Source organism: Cottoperca gobio, chromosome 7 (genome assembly GCF_900634415.1).
Source record: "Cottoperca gobio chromosome 7, fCotGob3.1, whole genome shotgun sequence".
NCBI lineage: Eukaryota > Metazoa > Chordata > Actinopteri > Perciformes > Bovichtidae > Cottoperca > Cottoperca gobio.
In genome coordinates, this window is record NC_041361.1 from 3,521,570 (window position 1) to 3,546,074 (window position 24,505).

At 39.0% G+C, this 24,505-nt stretch overlaps 4 protein-coding genes across 7 annotated transcripts; 3 read left to right on the plus strand and 1 right to left on the minus strand.

Moving 5' to 3' along the window:
• The first annotated feature begins 1,083 nt into the window (after positions 1–1,083).
• dnajc11a (DnaJ (Hsp40) homolog, subfamily C, member 11a) lies at positions 1,084–9,163 on the plus strand. 2 transcript variants are annotated; one of them, XM_029436048.1, is made up of 16 exons: positions 1,084–1,227; positions 2,468–2,597; positions 2,735–2,808; positions 3,176–3,277; positions 3,400–3,528; positions 3,650–3,772; positions 3,918–3,991; positions 4,098–4,287; positions 4,371–4,456; positions 5,213–5,329; positions 6,152–6,307; positions 6,437–6,506; positions 6,751–6,808; positions 7,952–8,094; positions 8,203–8,332; positions 8,637–9,163. In XM_029436048.1, exons 1-16 carry the CDS (start codon positions 1,156–1,158, stop codon positions 8,660–8,662), a joined length of 1,680 nt encoding a protein of 559 aa, XP_029291908.1. In that variant the 5' UTR covers positions 1,084–1,155; the 3' UTR covers positions 8,663–9,163. The 2 variants fall into 2 exon arrangements, with proteins under 2 accessions (XP_029291908.1, XP_029291909.1); XM_029436049.1 differs by lacking the exon at positions 1,084–1,227 and adding an exon at positions 1,327–1,425.
• Positions 9,164–11,709: 2,546 nt separating this feature from the next.
• On the plus strand, positions 11,710–13,970 carry LOC115011096 (F-box only protein 44-like). Its single transcript, XM_029436051.1, has 5 exons — positions 11,710–11,728; positions 11,835–11,949; positions 12,049–12,144; positions 12,995–13,130; positions 13,215–13,970. Exons 3-5 carry the CDS (start codon positions 12,050–12,052, stop codon positions 13,359–13,361), a joined length of 378 nt encoding a protein of 125 aa, XP_029291911.1. The 5' UTR covers positions 11,710–11,728; positions 11,835–11,949; position 12,049; the 3' UTR covers positions 13,362–13,970.
• A 563-nt stretch (positions 13,971–14,533) lies between these two features.
• LOC115010448 (F-box only protein 6-like) lies at positions 14,534–17,414 on the plus strand. The gene is made up of 6 exons (XM_029434990.1): positions 14,534–14,983; positions 15,791–16,040; positions 16,143–16,257; positions 16,357–16,452; positions 16,742–16,877; positions 16,966–17,414. The coding sequence occupies exons 1-6, from the start codon at positions 14,885–14,887 to the stop codon at positions 17,110–17,112; spliced, it is 843 nt and encodes a 280-aa protein (XP_029290850.1). The 5' UTR covers positions 14,534–14,884; the 3' UTR covers positions 17,113–17,414.
• Positions 17,415–18,141: 727 nt separating this feature from the next.
• Positions 18,142–23,125, minus strand: LOC115010449 (cell division control protein 42 homolog). 3 transcript variants are annotated; one of them, XM_029434993.1, is made up of 6 exons: positions 22,969–23,121; positions 22,271–22,402; positions 22,078–22,150; positions 21,860–21,969; positions 20,516–20,713; positions 18,142–19,639 (listed from the first exon to the last, which is right to left on the minus strand). In XM_029434993.1, the coding sequence occupies exons 2-6, from the start codon at positions 22,373–22,375 to the stop codon at positions 19,550–19,552; spliced, it is 576 nt and encodes a 191-aa protein (XP_029290853.1). In that variant the 5' UTR covers positions 22,376–22,402; positions 22,969–23,121; the 3' UTR covers positions 18,142–19,549. The 3 variants fall into 3 exon arrangements, with proteins under 3 accessions (XP_029290853.1, XP_029290854.1, XP_029290852.1); XM_029434994.1 differs by having other exon boundaries at positions 18,190–20,338; positions 22,271–22,405; positions 22,969–23,125; XM_029434992.1 differs by having other exon boundaries at positions 18,190–20,338.
• Between the last annotated feature and the right edge of the window lie 1,380 nt (positions 23,126–24,505).

A 24,505-nucleotide genomic window follows, 5' to 3' on the forward strand; every position in this document is an offset into this window, starting at 1 on the left:
CCAGGGTTCCATTAAAAATCAACAGTAAAACATTAGTGATAGTCTGCACAGTCTAACAATCAAGTGTCCAGATGTGAGTTTACATTTGGAAGCCTATAGACTAGTTTCAAACTGATTTCAAATGGCAACACCATGATATTGAAGGCTGCAGGGATTGTGAGATGCGGATCCAACCATTAGGAGCTGCTGGTGGAGTCCATCTGAACAGTCCAGGTACTGGGGGGTCGATGTGAAGCACAGATGTGAAGAACAACTGCTTACACTGTTATTTTAATTCTGCTCACAATGCTATCAAGGTTTATAACTTACATTAGTATGGCGCAGTTGCATAGGCTTGACAATAGTATGGCTACGTTAAATGACTACAGGCAATCTAATTACACATCATTGTGCTTAATAGGCTGTGCGTTTGGCACTCGCGTCAACTACAGCACTAAAAGACAGCCTTCATCCTGCATTAACAGGCTGGTAGCCGTCAGTGCTGAAATGCAGTGTTTCGTTTGAGGTGGTGGTGCTGAAAGGACAGCTCCCCCCCCCTGCCTGCAGCTCGTGCGCCTATGTATACAGTCAAAGGCTTGTTGTTATTGCAAAGAAAGTAATAATGAACTAATGAAAGACCTAATTCAGTAAAGTCACCACTTGCCTAAATTGTTCCTAGGTGGATTGGATGCAGATAACATCCTTTTAGAGTTAGACATAACGTTGTATGTATGTACCTATATTCAATATTAATTTGTTTGCATTGAACATTTGTGTGTTCAAGAGTTTTCCTAAATGGATAATTAGGTGACATATATCTGCACTGTCATTTGCAGAAAAAAAAAAAAGAAACTTTTTTTTTATTTTTAGGAATTTAAGATAAATAAAAAAAACACTCTTTAGCTGCTTTATCAAAACTCCAAACCCTACTTTATACTTTGGTACATATTCTTAGCATATCACTGCACCCTTCCGCATATAATCTCCAATAATGTTGAATAACTGAACATTTTAAATGTCAAAATGTATCGCAATCGTTAGAAAGAAAACATGAACAAGCATAATGAATACAGTTGCTGTGTTGTTATTCACCCGCAACACAAGGGGGCGACAGAGTGCGCAGAGAAGTCTTTGAGCGACGTAAATGACACGAAGAAGAGATGACCGGGTGTAAACATGGCGTCTGCCTTGGACGATGATGAGATCCTTAACGATGATTACTATTCCCTGCTTAATGTTAGAAGAGAGGTACACTATCTATCTGTGATCTGAATAGATGTTTGTGCTGGTGTATGTTGCAGTTATTCTATAAACTTTCTTCGGCTGGTATATAACGGTTTTCCGTACAATCACATGTAAGGTTAGCTAGGTGGCTAGCTTGTGACCCTCGACATTGATTTCTGTGCTGTGACTCCTCGGCTGGAAACTTTGCAAGACACACAACAGGTTGTAGGGTTACGACTTTTCCAACAGGGGTTGTAAATTAATGAAGTAAAGGAGAGTATCATGTGTTAATCTGGGAGCTAATGATAACAAACTGACAGTTATTTATAGTTTTCATAATGATCTCTTGAAGTGTGGACAGTGCTAACTAAAGTTAGCTAATGCTACAACCTTACTTCAGGGCTTCATCACAAAACATTTACAGTTGATCAGACTGCAATATAAATATGTTCTCTAATATCTGGCAATCAGACTTTGTCTTGATATTGTTTTTTGTAAAGCAGAGAACATTATGTTCATATGCAAGCAGTGGTGGAGTGTAACTAAGTACATTTAATCGAGTAACGTTACTGACTTACTTATGTACAATTGGGTTAGTTTGCAGATTGGGTTTGCAGATAAAAATATATAAATATACTAAAATGATGATGTATTATTATAAGATAAGTTACCCAGCAGTATATACACTCATTTAAATGACCATGTTTACCAGCTGCTACATTAAAGTGATGCATCAATAATTATAATCCAATAATATAACTGAAAATGGGCCATTCTGCATGACTATTGGTACCTTTACTTTAGTATTTTAAGTATATTTTGATGCTAATCATTTTTGTAGTTTTACTTAAGTAAATATTTAACATGTGTCATTTTACAAAACAAAACTAACTTGTTGCACAGAGAGAATCAGAATATCTTTATTGTCATTATACTCATGTACAATGACCAGAGTGACTAAAAAATACAATTTAACAATCAAGTAGATTACATGAATGCATACGCACTCTTAACTATGATTATTGGGGCAATACCTGTTGTACCACAGTCTATACAATACAATTCTAACCTGCATTTAAGCAGCAAGTTTCTGCTCAGACTGTTTTGTAACAAGTCATATCAACCCTGCATGGCGTCACAGAAGGTTAGAAGACTTTAAGTTTAAATAAGTAAATAAAGTTGGAAGTGGTGGCGTTGAGTTGTAGCAACATCCTGCATGAGTTTTATATGTTAATCGAGTATCCATTTCAATGTTGTGCTTCAGGCAACACAGGACGAGCTGAAGGCGGCATACAGGCGATTATGCATGCTGTATCACCCAGACAAACACAGGGACCCTGAACTAAAGACTCAAGCAGAACAGCTTTTTAACCTCGTACATGAAGCTTATCAAGGTAAGAAAAGCTTCGATCACGTCACTCAATCATCTCCCTTTTCAGCTACACATGAAGCTGATGTGAATATATTATGGTCTACGTAAACAAACTCTTCTGATGGTTAATATTATTGGTTGTTATCCATGTCTATCTAGTGCTCCGTGAACCTCAGGCACGAGCCATCTATGACATCTATGGCAAGAGAGGACTCGATGTGGAAGGGTGGGAGGTAAGTCCATTAGTCTATTAGGCTAATAATTCCTAAACACCACGTGCAGCTAGAAACATGAGCCATTGTGTTAATGCATAATTCCTTTCTCAATATTGGTCACCATTTAGGGTCCTGACTTAAGAATATTTTTTTAGTAAAACACACAGTAGAAGAATACCCCTAAAAAAAATAAAATAATCCTGCGTTCTTACCACAATACTTTTCTATAACCATAGATGCTTGACATTACATACTATGGCACACAAAACATACGGGAGCATGAAGTTCTGGTGAAATTTCACCTACTGTGACTCTTTTATCTGCACCCTGTGAAGCAGCCAATTCAGAGTTTGCTTTGCTTTCAAATCCTATCTCCTTACTCCAGGTGATGGAAAGAAAAAGAACCCCTGCAGAGATTCGAGAAGAGTATGAGCGTCTTCAGAAAGAGCGAGAGGAGAGAAGGCTTCAGCAAAGGACCAACCCAAAGGTATGTTCAGGGAAGATAACAAGCCTCACGCTGAACTGCAGTAGCGTAAAGAGTCTTGTGCTTGTGCATATTCATATAAATCATTAATTAACGCAGTATTATCCTGAACCTGTTATTTGCAGGGAACGATCAGTGTGGGTATTGATGCCACGGACATCTTTGACCAGTATGAGGAGGACTATGAGGATGCGTCTGCAGGGGGAGTCCCACATGTGGAAATCAACAAGATGCACATATCACAATCCATAGAGGTAATGGGTTGCTACAGATTCTACACGAGGTTGGATGGATTGAAAGAGTTTCTGATGGTTGTTATGAAAGATTTTGGAGCTAAATCGTATCAAAAACATTTCTTTATGTGTTTTACTGCAGGCTCCTCTCACCACAAAAGACACAGCCATTCTGTCTGGCTCCTTGTCAACCCACAATGGAAATGGAGGTGGCACCGTTAACTTGGCCTTAAGAAGAGTCACCTCAGCCAAGGGGTGGGGAGAGGTATGCGGCATTCTCAATGGGCACCACACACACACACACACACACACTCACACACGTTTTGTAGTGTATACTTTAAATGGCACACTTTCTTTCTGTCACTCCTGTTTGCCTGACGTGTGAAACGTAACCTGTTGTGTGTACACAGGTAGAGCTTGGCGCTGGAGACACACATGGACCTCTCTTAGGAATGAAGATTTTCCGAAACTTGACGCCTCGATTGTAGGTGTTGAAATGCAAGAGAAAAAGAAATCATTACTGTTTTTTCTTTTACTACAAAATGAATAATTCAGGGATTTTATTCTTTTTTTTTTTTTTGTTGCCTCAGCTTTGTGACCGCACAGTGTGGGCTCCAGTTTTCAACCAGAGGCGTGCGTCCTGGGGTAACCACGGTGCTGGCCCGTCACCTAGACAAGAACACTATGGGCTATCTGCAGTGGCGCTGGGGCATCCAGTCCTCTATGAACACCAGCATCGTCAGGGACACCAAGAGCAGCCATTTCACCTTCGCAATGCAGGTTAGCAGCCAGCAGTTATATTTAAATCAACAATTGCTTATGAGTGTTGTGCCACAATGATAATCTACGTTTTCTCTCCGCAGCTTGGCATTCCTCACACTTTCGTGATGATGAGCTACCAGTACAAGTTCCAGGACGATGACCAGACGAAGATTAAGGGCTCAGTAAAGTATGTTGTAAAAGTGTAATGTGTGTTATTTGGAGAATGTTATCAGGAATTCATATGAAAGTGACAATCGACGACTTATAAACACCCTCCCCCCCCCGCCCCCAGCATTTCCAAGTAGTATTATTGTTGGGACAACTGTAGCAAAGACAACCGGATCACTTAATGTTTTCCTCAGAGCCGACTGCTCGTGACACATTTAGCGACTTATTCAGACCATCAGCGGAAAAGCAAGCAAGCAATAAATTCAAATATATTATATTGTAATTAAATCCCAAATGCTGCTCAGAGTAATCACAGTCCACAGCTCTTCTACTCTTCACAGCAAAGGGTCTCGCCCTTTTCCTCTTGCACCGTGCGCAGGCAGTCTCTCCCTCACAGCAACTGACACAAACATTAAGCTTTCTGCTTCTTTTGGAGCTAGTGCTAGGTGTTTCATTGGAAAGAAATTGGCAGCGCTACACAGTGGCAGACAGAATTGCAGAGTGAAAGCGAGGCTTGTAGGGAACCAATCCAAGCTCCGATGGTGTCATTATTCCTTAGCCGTTACATTGTGCAATCAACATTTCTTCCCGAATGATAAGTTAAAACAAAAGTTTCTATTGCCTCTTGTAGGTCAGATTTGTTTTGTGTCAATCTGTTTGTCCAGAAACTCAAATGTCTATCCATTTAAATAAACAGCGTTAGTTTTGTGCAAGGATTGACAGCTCGAACTTTGACTGCATATAGAGAAATCTTGACGTTGTGTTTATGTTACAGATCAGGTTTCTTTGGGACCGTGGTAGAGTACGGTGCCGAGAGGAAGATCAGTCGACACAGTGTCCTGGGGGCCACAGTGAGCGTGGGAGTGCCCCAAGGTGTCTCTCTCAAAATCAAGTGAGTGAAACTTTTTTGCTCCAGTTTCCCGTTTGATGCAGGTTCCAGAGGGTTTCCCTTACAGCACTGTTGCCATGGCACCCATAGGAATAAAGACGTGACATCATGCTCGCCAGTCCAATGGATTTTTTTTTACAAGTTGCGGTGCATCTTTGAGGAACGTAAACGCAAGAATGCACCCACGGAGAAGCTAGTTGGTCCTGAGGTACGAGTTTAAAAGCTTGAGAATATACAGAATATAGCTTCATCTATTTTTGGACAATTGTCTAACATCAGCACACAAGTCTCCCTGTCCTGTCTAACAGAGAGGATGGCACATACGGCATAACAACGTTTAAAGAAGCTGCCTCTTCTTATAGGAAGAACATAAAGAAGGACCTGAAATGATCACATACCTGAAACCACGAGGGAGTTTAGGTCCAGTTTAAAGGATGCGATTCCTCTTGAATCTTTCAGTGACATCGTTTTATAATTATGCATTAAAACAGTTTTTTTAATATTGCATATTTTAACTGGATATTGTGCTTATTGTTTTATAGTTTGTTACCGTTGTGTTTGTCTGTTTTTATTGTTTTGGGATTATTGTTGAAACAATGTTCACGCTGCCCTCTTGGCCAGGCATCTCTTGAAAAATGAATCTCAATGAGACACTTGCTAAATAAAATATGTATACGTGTAGCTGAGACAATACTTTTGAATGTGACCTTCGTATTTTTGCCATTTTCTGACAGAAATTCCAACAAATACCACATGAAGTGACCAATTTAGCAGCCGGTTAGTGCCCATTCCAGATATAAATAATGAAGCAAACTCTCTCTGCAGACTGAACAGAGCCAGCCAGACGTATTTCTTCCCTATTCACCTGACTGACCAACTCCTGCCAAGTGCTGTATTTTACGCCACAGTTGGACCACTTGTTTTCTACCTCGCAATCCAGCAGCTTATTATTCGGCCCTACGTGCGGGCCCAGAAGGAACAGTAAGAAACCATCACTCTTAAGTTGGCCGTTTCATGCAAGAAATGTTATTGGAAATAGCACCGCATGTATTATTATGGTCAGATTTTACGAGCTCTTTTCATTTTTCCATTTATCTTTCGCCTCACCAGAGACTTGGAGAAGCAGCAGGAGAGCTCGGCCTCTAATATAGCCAGGAAGAAACAGGAGGCGGAGGCTGCTGTGAGTATTTTACAGGCTTTTTATGTGGCTGTGGTACCAATCCCACATCGTGGTTCAGCGTTAGATAAGAAATGCCGGTACTGTGGGTGACTGTCCCACACCAGTCAGACGAAGGGGCTGAGATGGGATTAGATAAAATGCAAAGTCTTAGTGAAATTCATTAGTATAAACCATATGATGTAAAATCTCATTGTTTGTGTCCGTCTCCTTCCCCTCCTCTGTGTGCCTTCTTCATCTCTAAAAGATCATGCTCATGCAGGAGTCCGTGCGCAGGATTATTGAAACTGAGGAGTCAAGACTGGGTAAGATCAGTAACATTTAAGAGATGAGCTTATCCTATAATAATAATAATAATAATAATGTTTTCAACATGTTAAATATGTCCGTGCCTGGTTGAATGTTAACTTCAAGTGTCATTTCTGAGATTTTCATTATGTGGAACAAGTCTAGTCCGATTTTAAGCAAAAATTGCGCTGCTTGTAAATGTTCTGCTCCAGTTCACACGTCAAAAAAATCTCAATGAAAGTTGCTTTTAGTCATCTTCTTGGGCGGTGTACTGAAATCTAAAAGGACTCGCGTGTGGGCTTTTCCATTGTAGTACGACGAGCCTTCGTGTACACTGACAGTATTTAGTGTGATCTTGTGGAGAGCTTTTAAAACGGTAAAAGTTGTTAATAAAGAAAGTAGTTTTGACGACCCTCCTGTTTCCGTTTCGACTTGTGATAATTGCCACTTTTTTAGTTTTGCTTTTGATAATTACACTTACAAAAAACTCTGAGCAGACGGTGTAATTTTAACCTTGGGGAGTTTGGCAAGTGATAATGGGCTTAAGACACCAGTCACTGTAGAGGTTGCTTTAATTTTAGTATCATCAGAGGTGTGTGTGTGTGTGTGTGTGTGTGTGTGTGTGTGTGTGTGTGTGTGTGTGTGTGTGTGTGTGTGTGTGTGTGTGTGTGTGTGTGTGTGTGTGTGTGTGTGTGTGTGTGTGTGTGTGTGTGTGTGTGTGTGTGTGTCCTCTTCATTATTCAACGGACTACACTCTATGAAATGGTTAGGGTATTGTTTATCTAGTACGCAATTAAAATTAATTGTGCTGTCCTTTTTGTTGTATACTTGCAAAAATCATTTTAACAAACAAGTCTGAAAATATGACACTGGCTCTGTTATTAAATATGTGGCTAAAATTGCTGGCATACAAGATTCAAATTATTCTATAGGGAAAGTGGGGATTTGTTTTTGGACTGTTTAATATCAGTTCCTTCAACAAAAGACAGTTTAAAGAGGCAGGCGCTGTATAGAGGGTGAATACAGATATAATTACATTAAAGCATGTAAACATGTTCTAGTAGACACAACAAATACAAGTTTAAGCCTTAAAGTTAGCACAGCATGTCCCGTTTAAATCAAACTAAAGTAGGCGATTTCTTCATTACTTCATTAAACAGGTCTCATCGTCCTCAACGCTTGGTACGGCAAGTTTGTGACAGACAACAGCAGAAAACACGAGAAGGCAAAGGTCATCGATGTGACTGTGCCGCTGCAGTGTCTGGTGAAAGACTCGAAACTCATCCTCACTGAAGCCACAAAGGTAAGATGTACAAACGGACAGAATTGATCCAAAGATTATACTATAGAAAGAAGATTTTCTTGCTGTTTGATGATTCAGACCATTCATGACCGCATGTTGTCTTTCCAGTCAGGACTCCCTGGTTTCTATGACCCCTGTGTGGGGGAGGAGAAGAGCCTGAAGGTGCTGTATCAGTTCCGCGGAGTCATGCATCAAGTCCTGTCAGGAGACACCGAACCACTCAGGATACCAAAGCAATGTAAGTCCGATGCAGTCATACAGCACAGTGACTCTCTTAGGACTGCGTCTCAACGTCAGTGCATGTTTAACGATTTAGTAAATCGTCTTGAACCGTCTAACCTCACAACTGTTTCTTACTGACAGCCGGAGGAATTTACTTGAACCCTAAGCCTTTGTAGATGTATGTGATGCAACTTATTTCAGAATATTGTATCCCAACTTAGAGAATGTCTCCTAAAAGCTCCACCGAGGTATATCACCCGTCTCCTTCATGTGCCTGCCATCGGGGTTATGTCTGACGTCTTTGTTCTTTCACTGTGCAGCTCACAGGATCGACGCAGACACATAGGAGCTCCTCGGCCGACCAAAAAGACTCATCTCTCAGCCGTTTGACAGAAGATGGATAAACCTGTTTTAGATACGACATGGATTGAAGTCCTTGTTACGCAGAAATCGTGCATTTACCCCTTTTTTTCTTTATATTCATTTAAATATGCAGAGCGGAGTAAAAGCATCACAGACTGGATTGATCATAATTCAGGATCCATGGACAGGGTTGTAGCCTGCTAGAAATTCTAATGTGACACCAAAATCAATGGCTACCATCTCTTGTCCCAGGTCTTCTCGCCTCCTTGGTATCCATTTATTTTTGGTATGGCTTGTAATTTATGTTCCATGTACTGTATTGTACACAAACTGCAGTGCCTCTGTGATTGACGACATGAATGCACCTCTGTTTATTTGCCATATTATTAAAACCAGTCTCTCTCATGTTGGTTAACCATTTTGGTAATTTTTCCAACAAGAAAAATGTTTTTTTTTGTAAAGCTCATAAAAGGGAAATGTTTTATTATTTTTGATTTAACCCAAGTAATTGAATAATTGCTGATTTGTCCGTTTGAATGGTAATAGGAATGTGAAACAGCACAGCTATGTAGTTCAGCATAGCAAATCTGCATGTGGAAAGTGTTGTGATTGGATAAAGTTTAGAGAGTTCAACACTAACATTTTGAATGTATTCATGGTTCAACATGTCCGGTATACTGTAGTTCTTCTCCCTATGATCCTATTTCTGATCTGGGTGAAATGTTTATAATTCTTCCTTCCCTTCACTCGTTTGCCCGTTTGTGTGCCATAAATAGAAAGGGGAGGATTAACTGAAACCACTGCAAGACCAAAGATTGCTTTACCCCCCTGTGGAAAATGCACCCCTGCCTTTACAAGAATCATAACGAGCGGATTATGCAAAGAGGGCTGACATATTGACCGAATGTTTCCTGAAACCCAAAACAACATCTCTGCAATGATTCTTCTTTTGAAAGCAAATTAAGTTTGGCACGCTCTTCATCAGGCCAATCTATTATCAGGATAACTGAATGATAAGGTTTTATTATCTATATAATTAAAAAAGTATTGTGTTTAAAGATGATATGGATCAGGGGATGCTACAATACATGTGCCTCACTGGAAGCCTTAAAACAGTAGATGAATGATTCCATCAAGTTATAGCTGTTTCCTATGTCCCCCTTATACCGTAACCACTCAATGAGGGAATTTAGTTCTAAGTTCCCCCTGTGTAAGTATGTATTTTGGCCTATTGTGTTTTTTATATGGTTAAATCATACAGGCTGAATCCATACATTTGAGATAATAACAGTTCATTTATATAAAAAGTGAAAGCTCAACAATACACAGCATTTAGAAAAACAATTCAAAAGGTGTTGCTATCTGACATACTGGTAGCAGCAAGTATGTTAATTTTACAAAATAGTACAATACCGTTTGTGTTGATTAAAGACACGCATCACAAACGAGATAACTTACTTCTTAAATGCTGACATTTACATTTGCATTAACTGCATTTGTGATAAATGACTTCAAATTGAGTGTTCACATTGTATTTCTTTATCAGGTTAAATATTTTTTATCAGTTTATTACCCTGAAGATGTCTCTGCTCCTCGAGCTGATTGGTAAACGCATTATTTATTCAATTTATCTCAGACTTTCTTTTTCTTCTGTTCTTCCCCGTTTATTTTTTACAAGTCAATCAATTGCACCCTTTGTCAGATCATTGCGCTTGTGTGTAAAGTTGTCCAGGACAACTGGAATTAACCCATCTATTATCAAACCAGATAATCAATAAAAATAATCAAACTGTCTTGTTTGGAGACTATTGATCAGGTCACATTACATGGTGGTGGTGGTGTAGGCTACACGGCAGTAACAGCACATGACAATTCATTTCAACAATAAATAATATACTCTGCAGCTGTTAACAAAAAAATACAAATCAATATTTGACCCTATTTCAGATGCTGACATGTCACTTGAGTAAATGCGCACATAATCTGCCGATACTTTATTTTGGTGGGTACTTCCGGTTACGCTTCTCACCCGGGCGTCCCATAGTAAATAACTAGCGCACCCCTTGATACACTGACAGTAAGAAAATGGGACGAAAAGAGTAAAACGACTGAGAAACAACAGTATTAGCAGTTTTTTTGCGTCAACTCATCGGGTAACGTTATCCCGCACTGCACTTCCGATACGGAAGTGTACCGCTCGCACACATTTAGAAAGAGACATTTCTTTTAATTGTAGCTTTATGGCGTTATGTTACACCACATTGTAGTTAAAAGGTCGACATACGAGTGTGGTAACGCTCTGCAAAAGCTATGAATGAAGCTGCGGTCCCGTCTAGCTCCCTTTCAAAGGTAGGTGTTAAATGCTCTACTCTTAGAACAACAAATGCATTTTTTTTTTTGCACTTGGGGAGATGCACGAGACGATTGTATGAGTCTCTGAATACAACAATAACCTCAGTGTGGACAGTAAATAAGTGCATTTACTCAAGTAGCCTACTGTAGTGTTACTGTTGTAGTGACTGTTTCGTTTAGGGAGAAGTCCTACTTCCATTTCCAACTAAAAGACATGAATAAATATGCAAAACAGCAATACAATCAGATCAGAAAAGTATTGTTCCACATGATTTTATTACTTTATTTTGTGTTAAATGTTTGTGTCAGTTGTAGTGAGGCTCGGCTAAGCTTGTAGATTGTATTATTATGTAAAGAGTGGCGAGCATTGCTCCAAAGTCAGAGCTGGAAAACTAACCCGAGTATCCAGAGTTTGAGCTTATCTGTGTCCTTGTTGTTCTCGTCAGTTCTTCCCTGTTCCTCTGGAGATCCTGGAGGAGATCTTCCTTAAACTTCCTCCTGATGAGGTGGTCAGTGTTTGTCGGTTAGTGTGTTGTCAGTGGAAAGAAGTGGCCTGACGGTGAGTTCCTGTGGAGAGAGAGATGTAGAAGAGAAGGATATCACCTCCGTGATACTTCTAAAATACCCAAAGACTGGAGGTTGTTTTACTTCTTGTGCAAGAAGAGAAGAAATCTTCTCAAGAATCCGAGAGGAGAACGTAAGAAGCCACAGAACTAACTCCACCTCAACATTTTACGGTGTTAAGGCCAGTACAAATACAAATTAGATTTCTGTCACAACTCTCCTCCTTTTTGTTTTTACAGAAGAACTGAACGACTGGCAGATTTTGGACAATGGTGGTAATAAATGGGCTGTGCACGGGCTCCGAGTGCCACATCCAGATGAGACGGTCCAGAAAAACTTTGTGACCTCTTACAGGTGAGTCTTCACCAGGAGAGATTGCAGAAAACATATGACATTCATTTGACATGGTTACATTCACATTATGTTGCATCTAAAACATGTTCTGTTGTTCAGCATGTGCAGGAAGTCACAGCTGATTGATTTGGAGAAAGAAGGTTACAGCCCATCGTTTATGGATTACTTCCAGCCAGACATCAGAATATCTGATTGGTAAGCAAAATACAAAGATTTGTGTTGATAAAAGGATAATTATAAATAGTTTCTTTCAAGTATAACATTGAAACCACCGAGTGAATTGCTGAGATTGGTGATTTGTAGCAACATCGTTAAAAATAAACCAGACTCATTTATTGACTTATGTCAGGCCCTGATATCCATTTCAGTTATTAGTTATATGCACAGATGTTTGTATGTACTCTAATGTTCATAGGATGCAAGGTCTGGTGGGGGGGGGGGGGGGGGGGGAGTTGGAGGGAGGTCTGACTGTAATAGGGATGGGGGGGGGGGGGTCAAGGTTTTATTGGAGCAAGGGAACACGGTAAAACATGTTTTATTATAAATACATGTACAAAATGTCTGATAACAGTTTAGTTTTTCAGTTTGTACACCGAGTTAGAACAAACCCCCATCTTAATGTTCAAAACTACAAAACTAATAAATGAATACACCAGAATCAGCCTTTAACAACACAAACGTTGCTCGTATTTATTAGTGCGGTCGTCATCAGGCATCAGCACAATGTTAGCTAACCTTACTTACACGCAGTGTTGCAGTAATCTCTGTAATACTTAACAAAACGCTAGAATAACTTCATCGTTTTTTATATAGAATTGTTTTCAAATTGATTGATGAAAATGTCATCTAAGATCGCCACTTGTAGCGGAGTGGCCTTGCTGTCTGCGCGGTCAAAAACAAAAGGGCACAGAGCCCTGGCGTCCACCTTCTGATGACTAAATGTATGTCACGCGGACCCCAACGGACATTCACGGAAAGTATTACATCAGCTTTAGTGACAGTGTCTTCTGTACATGATTGTATGTCTCTTTGTGTGTCATACCAGGTATTCACCAAGGACAGATTGTGGCAGTAAATATAAGATCTGTGTCGAGTTGAAGAATCAGCAAATGAGGCCCATCCAGACATTTGCTCCTGAGACTGTTAAGTTTGAGCAGTGGAGTGAGGAGCAATGGACTCAGGCATGAACAGAGCCGTTTATTATTATGATGATGTTTAGAGGAGGCCGAAGGACAACTCTAGACTTACTGATATGTGTTTTTCAGATGACCCATGTATTCCAGAACTATGGACGGGGAGTGAGATTCATCCATTTTATCCACGGAGGCAAGGACACGCAGTTCTGGGCAGGATGGTATGGAATTCGCCTTACCGACAGCTGCGTTGAGATATGTCCAGCCATTGGCTCATAGCTCTCTGGGATTCATCTACTGCCTGCTTCCTGCCTTTGCTTGAAACTTCACCTCTTATTTGCTTCATATAGTCTGCAGTTATTTAACCTGTAAAAAGAATGTTTCTGTATGTACAGTCATTTATCAAATGTTACATTTCAACAGCCACACTTTGAGAAGACATGCAGTACATTTCCAGTAGTGTATCACACACCCCAGAGATATGAGGGTATTGGACGGTTATCACCGTTCCCAACATACCATAGCAATATTTCTGCAGTCAAGACATTGCTGTCAAAATTAGCAATTATTCCTCTCAACTTCCAACAGTCTGTATTGTTCACAAAAATGTACATTTGCATCTATTTAGTTATTTACCCCTTTTTATTAACTTTATTTATGTAACCCAGTCAGTCATCAACGTACTGTGTTTGAAGTTAGGGTTAGGATTTGTCTTAATGCTGGATTATTGCTTTTGTTTCAACACAATCAAAATACAGTACGACTTTGATTTCAAACTCAATAAAAAAAATCAAAGATTCCAAGATAACTTGTCCTTTTTCAGCTAATTAATGCACACATTTTAAATCATGTTATGTTATTTTATGTTTACAAATCACATAAAAGACTAATTAAACAAATCCTTATTATTATATTTATACTTATTATTGTAAAGTGTTCACAGGGTCTCAAAGTGTGTAAAGCAGTTACACAGCAACTCATTTGTCAAACGGCATTCATCACCTTGAACTTGTTAACTTATGTCTATATCAAACTAACTGACTGAGAAGAAATATGTGCTTAAACTTAAATTACACATACTTGAATGTACAGTTACTAGTTTTGTGATATGCTACTTTTATTAGGGTGTAAATGGATTAAAAAGTTTCCATATTTCAAATAACATTACAATTTCAATTATTCACCATCCTTGCTTCTTAGGCTTATTATTAGATGCATTATGGTAATTATGGTTTATTCGATCTCCTCGTTTAATAGAAAATCCATAATATTTGTTTTGCTTCTGCAGCTTTAGAGATGACACATACTGGAGGTTTTCTTAAAAAGGAAGAATTCAAGATGGTTCGTTATGAATTCGGCGTACACCGACATTTACCCGGGTGGGTGGGGGGAGGGCGGGAGTCATCAGCAAATCCGACGCGTTATTAATAGCGGCTTGCTCAGCTTACGTCTCTTACGTCAAGCTCGAGTGTCCTGGGATATACAACGAGCGCTACCATCGATAAGTACGATACATTGACAGCGTATGAAGACGTTAGACCGAAAGTGACCGTCATTTCAGAGGAGTCGGTTGTCAGTCGCGTTTAGTGTTATAGGAAACGTTGTAGCTACTTTTACCTCACTTTAAAGTGTTTTTTTTTATCTCGAAGCGCACTTCCGGGTTGTGTGTTATCGGTTATAAATAACTCTATCTATATACGTGACATTGTAGCTCACGTTATATAACCCCCACGCGCAGACGAATCTTCGCAGGTCAATGGCGATGAAGTGCATTTGGCTTTATTACTTGTAAAAACGACGTGATGAGTAAAGCTATGGGTGCAACTCACAGCTCTCGGTGGGCCTCGGGTCGATATGCGTCTTCAGCTGCAGGACCGTCAGCCTCACTTTCAGAGGAGGATGTAAGTGTGTGTGTTTTTTACATTATTCCCGACACAAAGCAACGAAAGAGCTTCACGTGACTGCAGCCAGCAGACATGCTTTAAGTGACTGTTGATTACAACCAGCTGTTATTTACGGAAGCACAATCCGCCAATGTGATGCAAAACAAACACCCTGCAGGATTAAGTCTTTATGATGAGAAGCTTTCTCCAAATAATGAATTAGTACCTCAAAAAGAATGTCTTGCAACATAATGAGAAACTTTATCGAAATAATATCTACTTAGTATTAAAAAGAAATGATGGGAAAACATGGCTAAGTATATCAAAAGTAATGAGAAACTCAAAACAATGAGTTAGTAGCATCTCAAAGTAACGGACATGTTTCTCACAATAATGACTTATTGTGTATATTGTAAATAATATTCTTATTTTATTCTTTTACTGGCAGAAATGGGTTTACATTAATTACTATTATTATTATTATTATCATTTGAACTTGGAAAAACTTTGAATTCAGACAATGCAGTCTAAATGTTTCAGACATACACATAGGGTGTGCACTATTTTATACTTGTCAAAACTGGAACCATGGACTATTTACTGTCTGATTTTAGGCTAAACTTAACTGACATCCTTTTTGGTTTCTGTTTTTATTTTGTGGGGAGGTGCAGCTACAGCCTGAACCTTTATTTTAGAGGGGGTCAAAAAATATTGTTGGGTGTTTTTAACAGCTTTTAATTCTATAATGTTTTGTTTTAATTGTTTGTATTGTGACAAAATGCTGATGTATCTCAGTTTGCTTATGCTTATGTGTCTTCTTTTCAGCTGTTCCCTGTTCCTCTGGAGATCTTGGAGGAGATCTTCCTGAATCTTCCTCCCCATCAGGTGGTCAGTGTTTGTCGGTTAGTGTGTTGTCAGTGGAAAGAAGTGGCTGACAGTGAGTCCCTGTGGAGAGAGAGATGTAGAAGAGAAGGATATCACCGCCGTGATACTTCTAAAATACCCAAAGACTGGAGGTTGTTTTACTTCTTGTGCAAACGGAGACGAAATCTTCTCAAGAATCCGACAGGAGAAGGTAAGAAGCCACAGAACACATTTTAAGTCCATTTGTAATACTTTCCTGCTAGCTCTACAAAAGAATTGATCTCACAACCCTCCTCTTTGTTTTTTTTTATAGAAGACATGAAGAACTGGCAGATAGTAGAGAATGGTGGTGATCATTGGAAAGTAGATGAAGTGATGGTGCCACACCCAAATGAGTCCATTCAGAAAAACTTTGTGACCTCTTACAGGTGAGTTTTCACCAACTCTGGTCCAGAAAACAAATGGCAACTATATGATATGCTACATTTCTATTGTGTAGCAGCTAAAACCCCGTCTGTTTTCTGCAGAATGTGCAGGAAGTCCCAGCTGATTGATTTGGAGGCGGAAGGTTATAACTCGTCGTTCATGGATCACTTCCAGCCAGCCATCAGAATATCCGATTGGTGAGAAGAATACACGTGAAAAACCTTTTTGATAGATTACATTAAAACGTCTGTATGATTTTCATATATCTACGGTAAATAATGCAAATTCAAGGCTCAGTAACAGAAGTTGCATTTAACTGTTTATTTATAAATGAAGGAGGCCATTGTTTGTCATATGTGGGAGAGCATGACATCTCTAGACTTCCTTTTAGAAATGTGTTTACAGTCACGCTGTCATTTTTGAACAATGCTGAACAACCGGTGGCTTCGGATGAACCTGATCGCTGTAAAACTGTGTTTTTATTAGGTATGCACCACGATGGGATTGTGGCAGTGAATATGTGATCTGTGTAGAGTTGCTTGATCACAGAAAAAAGCCTGTCCAGATGTTTGCTCCTGACACCGTTGAGTTTGAGCAGTGGAACGATCAGAAATGGAATCAGGTGTGTACAAAGCACGAGGCATTCATTTACAGTTCAGAGGAGGTGTAAAGCTCAAGGGCAACTATTGACTTACAGATGTGTTTTTCAGATGACCCATGTATTCCAGAACTATGGACCAGGAGTGAGATACATCTCTTTCACCCACGGTGGCAAAGACAGGCAGTACTGGGCAGGATGGTATGGAATTCGCATCACCGACAGCTGCGTTGAGATATGTCCAGCATTGGACACATAGCTCCGAGGGATTCACCTGCCTGCTTCCTGCCTTTTCCTAAAATTGCACCTTCTTTCTGGAAGTCTATCTTTCTTTGGGTTAAAGTATATGAATACTGTATGTGTATCAGTTTTGCTATGAAATGTCATTTTCAAAACGCCCACAATGTAATCCTTAAGAAGATGCATTGCACGCTTTAGTGCTACTGTATATGGTTCAAGTTTAATAGTGCGATTACAGCTTAACTGAACATGTGTAAGATATTTGTCCTAACACCAGTGGAATTGAAAATGTAAAAAAAAAAAAAGCTGTTCTAAATTATGCAAATCTTAGTTAGAAATAAAATCTTTCAGAGACCAGTTGAGAGAAATCAAACTTAACTTAAATATTATCATCTTTCATGTCATCTGGTTGATAATTTAATGGGTAATTACCAGCTTTCCCCCCAAAGAGCCTCATACACACACACACACACACACACACACACATCTTTGCAGCGAGGTTTGTTGTTTCTGTAGCAAAAGGTCATGAGACCACAGCGCAGTCACTGTGAGAACAGCCATGTCACACTCCGTTTCAGGTTCACTTAACAGTTCATCACCTTCCATATTCAACATTCCTCATTTTGAATGAAAACGTTTAGAGTCTGAATTAAATCGCTTTCTGTTAAGTGTTTTTGTGCCAACCGGTCATGGAAATTGTTAGGACATGGTGCCATATAAAGTATCAAGACAGCCTGCAGAACAGAAAGACTATCCGGCTCTGATGTTTGTTTACTTCTCAGTCGTATTCGTGTGGGGTGATGACACACGTGAAGTTATATGAAGATATTAGTGGGTGCAGAACGACAGCTGCATATCAGGAAACAAAGAAACAGTTAATCTATCAGAACACAAATGAATTAGTCTATAAACACTTAACACTGCAGGACTATAACAACCAGCCTGAACAGAAATACTAGTAATAATAATAATCTTTGCACTGCTCTGTAATCTGCAAGTTGTGATGGTGAACATGTGTAATGAAAAACTACATCTTGTGGAAAATGTATACAAGTTCATAACCTTTATTTATGTAACCATGAAGTCAGACATGAAGTTAGGTTTATTCATAATACTGGTTTATTGTGATGCTTCACAAGCAAGATACAGTACAACTTTGATGTCAAATTGAATAAAAACCAAAGAGTCCAAGAAACTCAACATTTTCCTGGACATTTTGATTTCACTGTGACCTCAGCTCCTCTATCCGTATCAGTAATGCACACATTGTATTCAGTCAATAAGTTACGAGTTACTCTCACTATATTTACAAATCAAATTCAAGCCCATCATCCAGGCATGGTTATAGTAAAAGACAAATGTAAATAGAGCTAGTTCAGTCACTCGAAAATCTTCACAGGGTTTCAAACTATGTATAGCATTTTGTGAGAGTATTCACAATGTGTTACTATCCGACTTCAGCAGCAAGTATGTTCAGTTTACAAAATGGTTCATTAGCCTGCAGTTATAGGCTGGAATGCTCCTACAAAGTTCAGCTTTTGCAACTTTTGAAAAAGCATTCAGGACACACATGACCTTAACTTCTGTCACAATAAGAAAATTACTTTGAAATTGTTGTGCTCCAACTTCTTGCATGTAGTTACTTAAATTGAAAATTAAAACTCCATACATTTCACATGTCTGTCCGCTTGTGCAGATCTTTACTTGGACTAAGCTTCAATTTATCAGGTCTTTTTTTGGCAAACTAGAACTACGATGGGAGCATTGCCTAGAAATGTCATTACGTCAATTATTTCTGGGATACGCCTGGAGGCTATGTTGACATTGAATATGAAATCATGTTTAAAAAGTAAAATACGGCAACTTTTATTAACCCTTTGAGAAACTATTTGAGTTCTATGACAATGCGGTGTCAACCACACGCCGTCTTGTGCGCCAGGGTTGAACATATGGTACATACGAGAAAGTTTAAGGGAATTTCTTGAGAAGTAAACAGATGTAGGATATACTAAGACATCATTTGAGCAGCTCACTAACAACATCATCAGCTTGTTTGTGTTTTACAGGGCAGTCAATAAAACAGGAGTTCTATTAAAATACCATTTCATAGTCAGTTCTTTTGGAATAACACTTCTGCAAAATAACTCTTAACATAATGTGGTCAAACTGAAACGTTATTTAATAATGTCACCTACAGTTTGTTGATATATATATATCGTAAGTATTCACATCACGTAAGACCATTTCAATGGCATCAAATCATCACAAACAGCATCAAATGTTACGCAATCTTAAAAATCATGTTCAACACATTGAAAATGTATTTAGGTTAAGTCAGTCAGAAAGCAAATATTTCAGAATATCTTAACTCATGTTGGAATGTGCTTGTGCAACAAACCTCTTCAGAACTGTTAACCTAGATTTGGAAACTGGTGTGGAGAAGGCTGCGATGAAACTTAGAGCAGAACACATTTACGCCTTTTCTTAGGTTCAGGAGGCTCCAGGGCAGCCAGTATTGCCTCATCAAACACATTCTTTAATCCTTTCTGTGGAAATAAAATATTAATATTCAAAACAGGGCTATGTTCCAAATACAAATTAGTATCTTCAGGGAACTAATTGCAAAAGAAGGCTGAGTAGAAATGGAGCAGGGCGATCAAAATTATCCTTTATTCAAATAACATTATACAAGACTCCTTCATGATCAGGTTGTCTGAGTAAAGACAAAAAGCCCACGGAAAATGTTTGACGCTGCAGTAGGAAAAAAGGTTTTTTTTTTACTGTCCAAGACAGATTGTGGCATAAATGCTTTGTAGGGTACAGCTGATGCTGAAGGGCTCAATACTGAGATAATAACAGAATGTAAATTTAAATAACATGAACCAACGCAGTCATGTCCATTTTCACAGACGTGCACACAAGACGCTGGCAACAGAAACAAGAACTAAAGATTGGCACTCTTGTTGTAACAGGCAGCATGGATAATTGTGATTAGGCCAAGTTGAAAAGAAAGCACGCATGAACAGAAGGAAAAAGGTTAATGGGCACAAAGATTTAAAGTTTAAAAGAGCGTAGTGGTTATTTAAGTGACAGACATCTCTTTACAATGAGTAAGCAGCAGACGATCGAGAGGCAAAGCAAGATGCAAGAAGACATCAGAACAAACAGCATTTTCTCTTTCTTTGAGTTTCAGGGGGCTCTAAAGCGGCTAGGATAGCCTCATCAAATACGTTCTTCAGTCCCCGCTACAGAAAGAGGAAAAGAAGGGAGAAAGACAGGCACACAAAAGTGTTAGATGGAGTTTGTAGCCAAATGCGGTTAGCAAAAGACAAGGCAACGTGTTTCCACCCTTGTTAGGAAACTGGCATTCAAGCACATGCTTGCCACACTGGCTTTAAGCGCTGTTTAATGGGACATCTTACCTGTGTTAGGGCTGAGCACTCAACATATTTGACTGCCTTAAGGTCACGAGCCAGCTTTTCTGCTGTCTCAGGGGTGATTGGCTTCTGTTTGTTCTTGGCTAGCTTCTCCACTGTGGAGGGGTCATCACGCAGGTCGATCTGAGTGCCTACCAACAGGAACGGGGTCTTGGGACAGTGGTGAGTAATTTCAGGAACCCACTGGTGATTAAAAAGACAAAACACTCATCACCAAAAGGCAGATATACCCATGCTACATGTAGAATATTATGCTTCAAAATGTTATGAAGTTAGCTCTGATGGGAGAATTTTAGTGTTTAAAAACAAATGTGATTGTTGTAGATTGAGGGGAGGGGGGGGGGGATATTGGATGTATAAGGTGACATGGAGGAGGCGGGGTTACAGGTGTTTGGATGGAGCGACAAAAAGAAGGCGGACGTTTTACAATTATGTAACTTTTGTTGTGATGGTGCAATACTTGTTAGGAACAACCCTATGCATATCAAAATGTATATATACATGTCAGCACTTGTATTATTATTATTATTATTATTATTATTATATATATATATATATATATATATATATATATATGCTTTCTAACCACCATGACCAGAACTGCCTATAATTAGAGACTTTCTTTTGTTAGAGGGCCAATAACAAAATAAGATCCATGGTTTGCCAGATATTTCTGAAATGCCTCAGGATATACATTATACATTTTGCATATCATTATTTTTTTTTACAATTTAATCATATTCATAGTTTTATTATTTGGAAAACAGTATCACATAGCCAAGTATATCTATGTTTTTCATGTTTATCTAACCAACTTTCTAATCTAGCTTTTTGAAATACCCTTCAAACTACTACTACTACTGCTACACACTATAATTTTGACCATTATCCGGGATCATAGGTTTCTCGTGCGGTTCCCTGAAAAAAAAAAACTGTAACTGCTTTCCAGTGTTTTATCACAGAGGCAGCAAGGAGGAGAAATACTGAACAGCACAATGTGTTGAATTGAGAGTCAACATCTGTACTTAACCTGTTGACTTGAAATTAAGTGTCAGATGAACCGTGACATACAATTGGTAAACGTTTCTTACCTTCTGTTCTAATCAGTTTAAGTAGTTTGACAATGCAAATTCACAATGCCTAACTTTATTTTAAGTTGTCACTATATACACTTTAATCCCCTGCTACAATCACTTAATAACACAGAGCTTAGTACTGTAATATGGAGTACTCGAAGGCAGTTTCATTTTTAGATTGGAAAGAGGATGGTGCTTTTAAAATGTGCAGGTGATCAACTCTACTGCTTTTAGATAAACATGTTGTACTCACCTTTTCTTTAACATTCTCAAACGAGGAAGGTGAAACAACTGAGAAACAGACTAAGAAGACATCTGTCTGTGGGTAGCTTAGTGGTCGTAACCGGTCATAATCCTCCTGACCTATAAAAGAGACCACAACACAAATTAGCTTATCATGTGACAGACTAACAACAGTACTTAATTCAATTAGGAATGCAATTTAATTGAAAAAGTCAAAAATAATCTTACCTGCTGTATCAAATAAGCCAAGGGTGTATGGTTCACCCCCGATCATTACAGTTACTGCATAGTTGTCAAAAACCTGTGATTAAAGAATGAATGGCATGTCATAGTGCGTTTATGAGTGTGCTTTACTTTCTTAACCAAAACGTGTCTGTCTGTCAGCATGCATAAGGCTGTGAAACACACCAAATGTACTTACCGTGGGTACATATTCAGAGGGGAATTTGTTGGTGGTATATGAAATCAATAGGCAGGTTTTTCCCACTGCTCCATCACCCACCACCACACATTTGATAGTCTGCATCTCTGTGCTTTCTGAGTCTGCTGTTAGCTGCTGGGAGAGGCGATAACTCGTTAGGACATTTAATATGTTAGGCGTGTATTGACACTGTAAACAAGTGTCTACCCTTACCAGCTGCTTATGACAGCTTTGATTAAGCAAGGGGGTCTAAGGGGTAGGGCTGTTTTCTAGCATTAACTAGAAAAGTGTCACACCCCATCACCAAAACTGTCTGAAGGCTAACGTTAGCTATTGACAACGTTATTCACTTGCTTATTCTCTTTATTACAATCCTAACTTTAGTATATCTAAATAAGGTAATGTTTGTAATGGGTAAATCACACAATATGAAAGCTTCTACTTTAATAAACGCGATACGATAGTGAAAATAATTGTGTTTGTGTATCCGTTAGCAAGCTAAGCTAATGCAGCGCTAGCAATCACTAGACAACGCTAGCTAGTTAGCTAGCTTAGCTAACGTTAGCTTGTAAAGCAACGCTGATTTACTTGCTGTATCGGAGTCCCAGCTAACAAGACGAAGCATGAAAACAATATCCAAACTTGTATATGTATTCTAAATGCAGGCAGAGATGTTAGACAATGTTTGCATTACATACCAATGTCCCTCCGTATCTCCGCTAGCTAACGTTAGCTTTCTATTTCGCCGGGCGTTGGCACCAGCGATCAGGAACTTGCTACAGTCAATGAGCCGCTGAGCTCCAGACTTCCACTACGACTGTCAAGCTAGAGGAAATAATACCGGATGTCCCCTTCAAAGTAAAACATTAAGCATGCGTTGTGAAATCTGACGCTACATATTATATAAAACAGGTCACAAAGTAGATATAAAAAGTCTACATTTTTTACTACAACTACTTTTTGCTCCACTGCATTTGTTTGACAACATTTTATTTAATTCAATCACAGATTTGCTATCTACATTGCAAACAAAACCCTCTGCAAAACCTGTACCTGTCCCTCCCCCAGAACAGACAAATGTGCAACGTTGTGTGTACAGAATAGTACAACATGATACAATTACAGGATAGACAACCCATATGACAAAAAAAGATATGTAGAATGTGAATATATTTGAAGAAAACAACATTAGTTACTAAATATTAAAATTATTAATACAAAATGTAAATCAACAATACATGGGGATGTGTTATTATGGATTAAGATATCTGGCAGTAGCCTATATAGAGATCTGAGTGCTTCTTCCAACACCGTTTATTAATACGAGTCTTCACTTGTTTCGCACTTGTGCTTTTATTTTGAAAGCTAACTTTTTCTAGTTATGGTGGCTATGTTGACACGAGTTCATGCAGACAGGTTCCTGCAGCAGAAGTGGTGACATCACCTCCTAAATCCCTCACACCTTCCATCCTCACCTGAATACCTCTTTCACACTACATCTGCAGGTAGAAGGCCATTGATATATTTAGATTTGACAGAGATAGATAAGAGAAATTTGAGTATTAAACATGTTCTTTGTATTGATTCATTTATATGTATGTATTTAGCTGAGCTGGTCATTACTGAAATGCTCTTTCATTGTTTGTATATGGACTCAATCATGTGATATGATTTGATGGCACAGCTACTATAGGCCTTTTCCTGGCAGACACTTTTACATGTCATGCAGGAAATGCACAGATGCAACTAATAAAATGAATGATGGCAGATGAATTCCATTAACCCGCTTCAGTTTTAGGGTCTGTATTGTGCATGCTGGCTCCCTGTCACATTGTCATGGCTTACTGGGTGCGTTTGAATAGAATGAAGCCATTGTTACTGCTATGAGTAAAAGGTGTGCTTTTCCTGCTATGACAAATCAAAAATATTTGCTGTGAAAAAGATCTCATGGGTGATTCTAATGTTTGTCCTCCCTCATACAAATGCATACGGGTGACATAATATCACAAACAACCTATAAGGCAAACTGATACGGCACCACCACAGACTAAAAGCTTCAGTGCCTCTCTAACACATAAACGGAAGATTACATTCTTCACAAAAATAAAATTTAATGCAGAGTTATTGCATTAGATTGTAGCCTACAGGTGCGGCTAATAAAAACTGTTAATATATATGCTGTTCTCTGAAAGCGAAGACCAGCAGACACAATTGTCCAACGTCTGGCGGTTACAA

Excerpts from the sequence above, each read along its gene's own strand:
- dnajc11a (XM_029436048.1), top strand. The coding sequence starts at position 1,156 with ATGGCGTCTGCCTTGGACGATGATGAGATCCTTAACGATGATTACTAT. Across the intron at positions 1,228-2,467 it reads TGCTTAATGTTAGAAGAGAG|GCAACACAGGACGAGCTGAA; the intron begins GTACACTATCTA and ends GTTGTGCTTCAG. Across the intron at positions 3,529-3,649 it reads ACATATCACAATCCATAGAG|GCTCCTCTCACCACAAAAGA; the intron begins GTAATGGGTTGC and ends GTTTTACTGCAG.
- LOC115011096 (XM_029436051.1), top strand. The coding sequence starts at position 12,050 with ATGTGCAGGAAGTCACAGCTGATTGATTTGGAGAAAGAAGGTTACAGC. Across the intron at positions 12,145-12,994 it reads GACATCAGAATATCTGATTG|GTATTCACCAAGGACAGATT; the intron begins GTAAGCAAAATA and ends GTGTCATACCAG. Across the intron at positions 13,131-13,214 it reads GTGAGGAGCAATGGACTCAG|ATGACCCATGTATTCCAGAA; the intron begins GCATGAACAGAG and ends TGTGTTTTTCAG.
- LOC115010448 (XM_029434990.1), top strand. The coding sequence starts at position 14,885 with ATGAGTAAAGCTATGGGTGCAACTCACAGCTCTCGGTGGGCCTCGGGT. Across the intron at positions 14,984-15,790 it reads CCTCACTTTCAGAGGAGGAT|CTGTTCCCTGTTCCTCTGGA; the intron begins GTAAGTGTGTGT and ends TCTTCTTTTCAG. Across the intron at positions 16,041-16,142 it reads CAAGAATCCGACAGGAGAAG|AAGACATGAAGAACTGGCAG; the intron begins GTAAGAAGCCAC and ends TTTTTTTTATAG.
- LOC115010449 (XM_029434993.1), bottom strand. The coding sequence starts at position 22,375 with ATGCAGACTATCAAATGTGTGGTGGTGGGTGATGGAGCAGTGGGAAAA. Across the intron at positions 20,714-21,859 it reads TTGAGAATGTTAAAGAAAAG|TGGGTTCCTGAAATTACTCA; the intron begins GTGAGTACAACA and ends TTTAATCACCAG. Across the intron at positions 19,640-20,515 it reads AGTGCTCAGCCCTAACACAG|AAAGGATTAAAGAATGTGTT; the intron begins GTAAGATGTCCC and ends TTATTTCCACAG.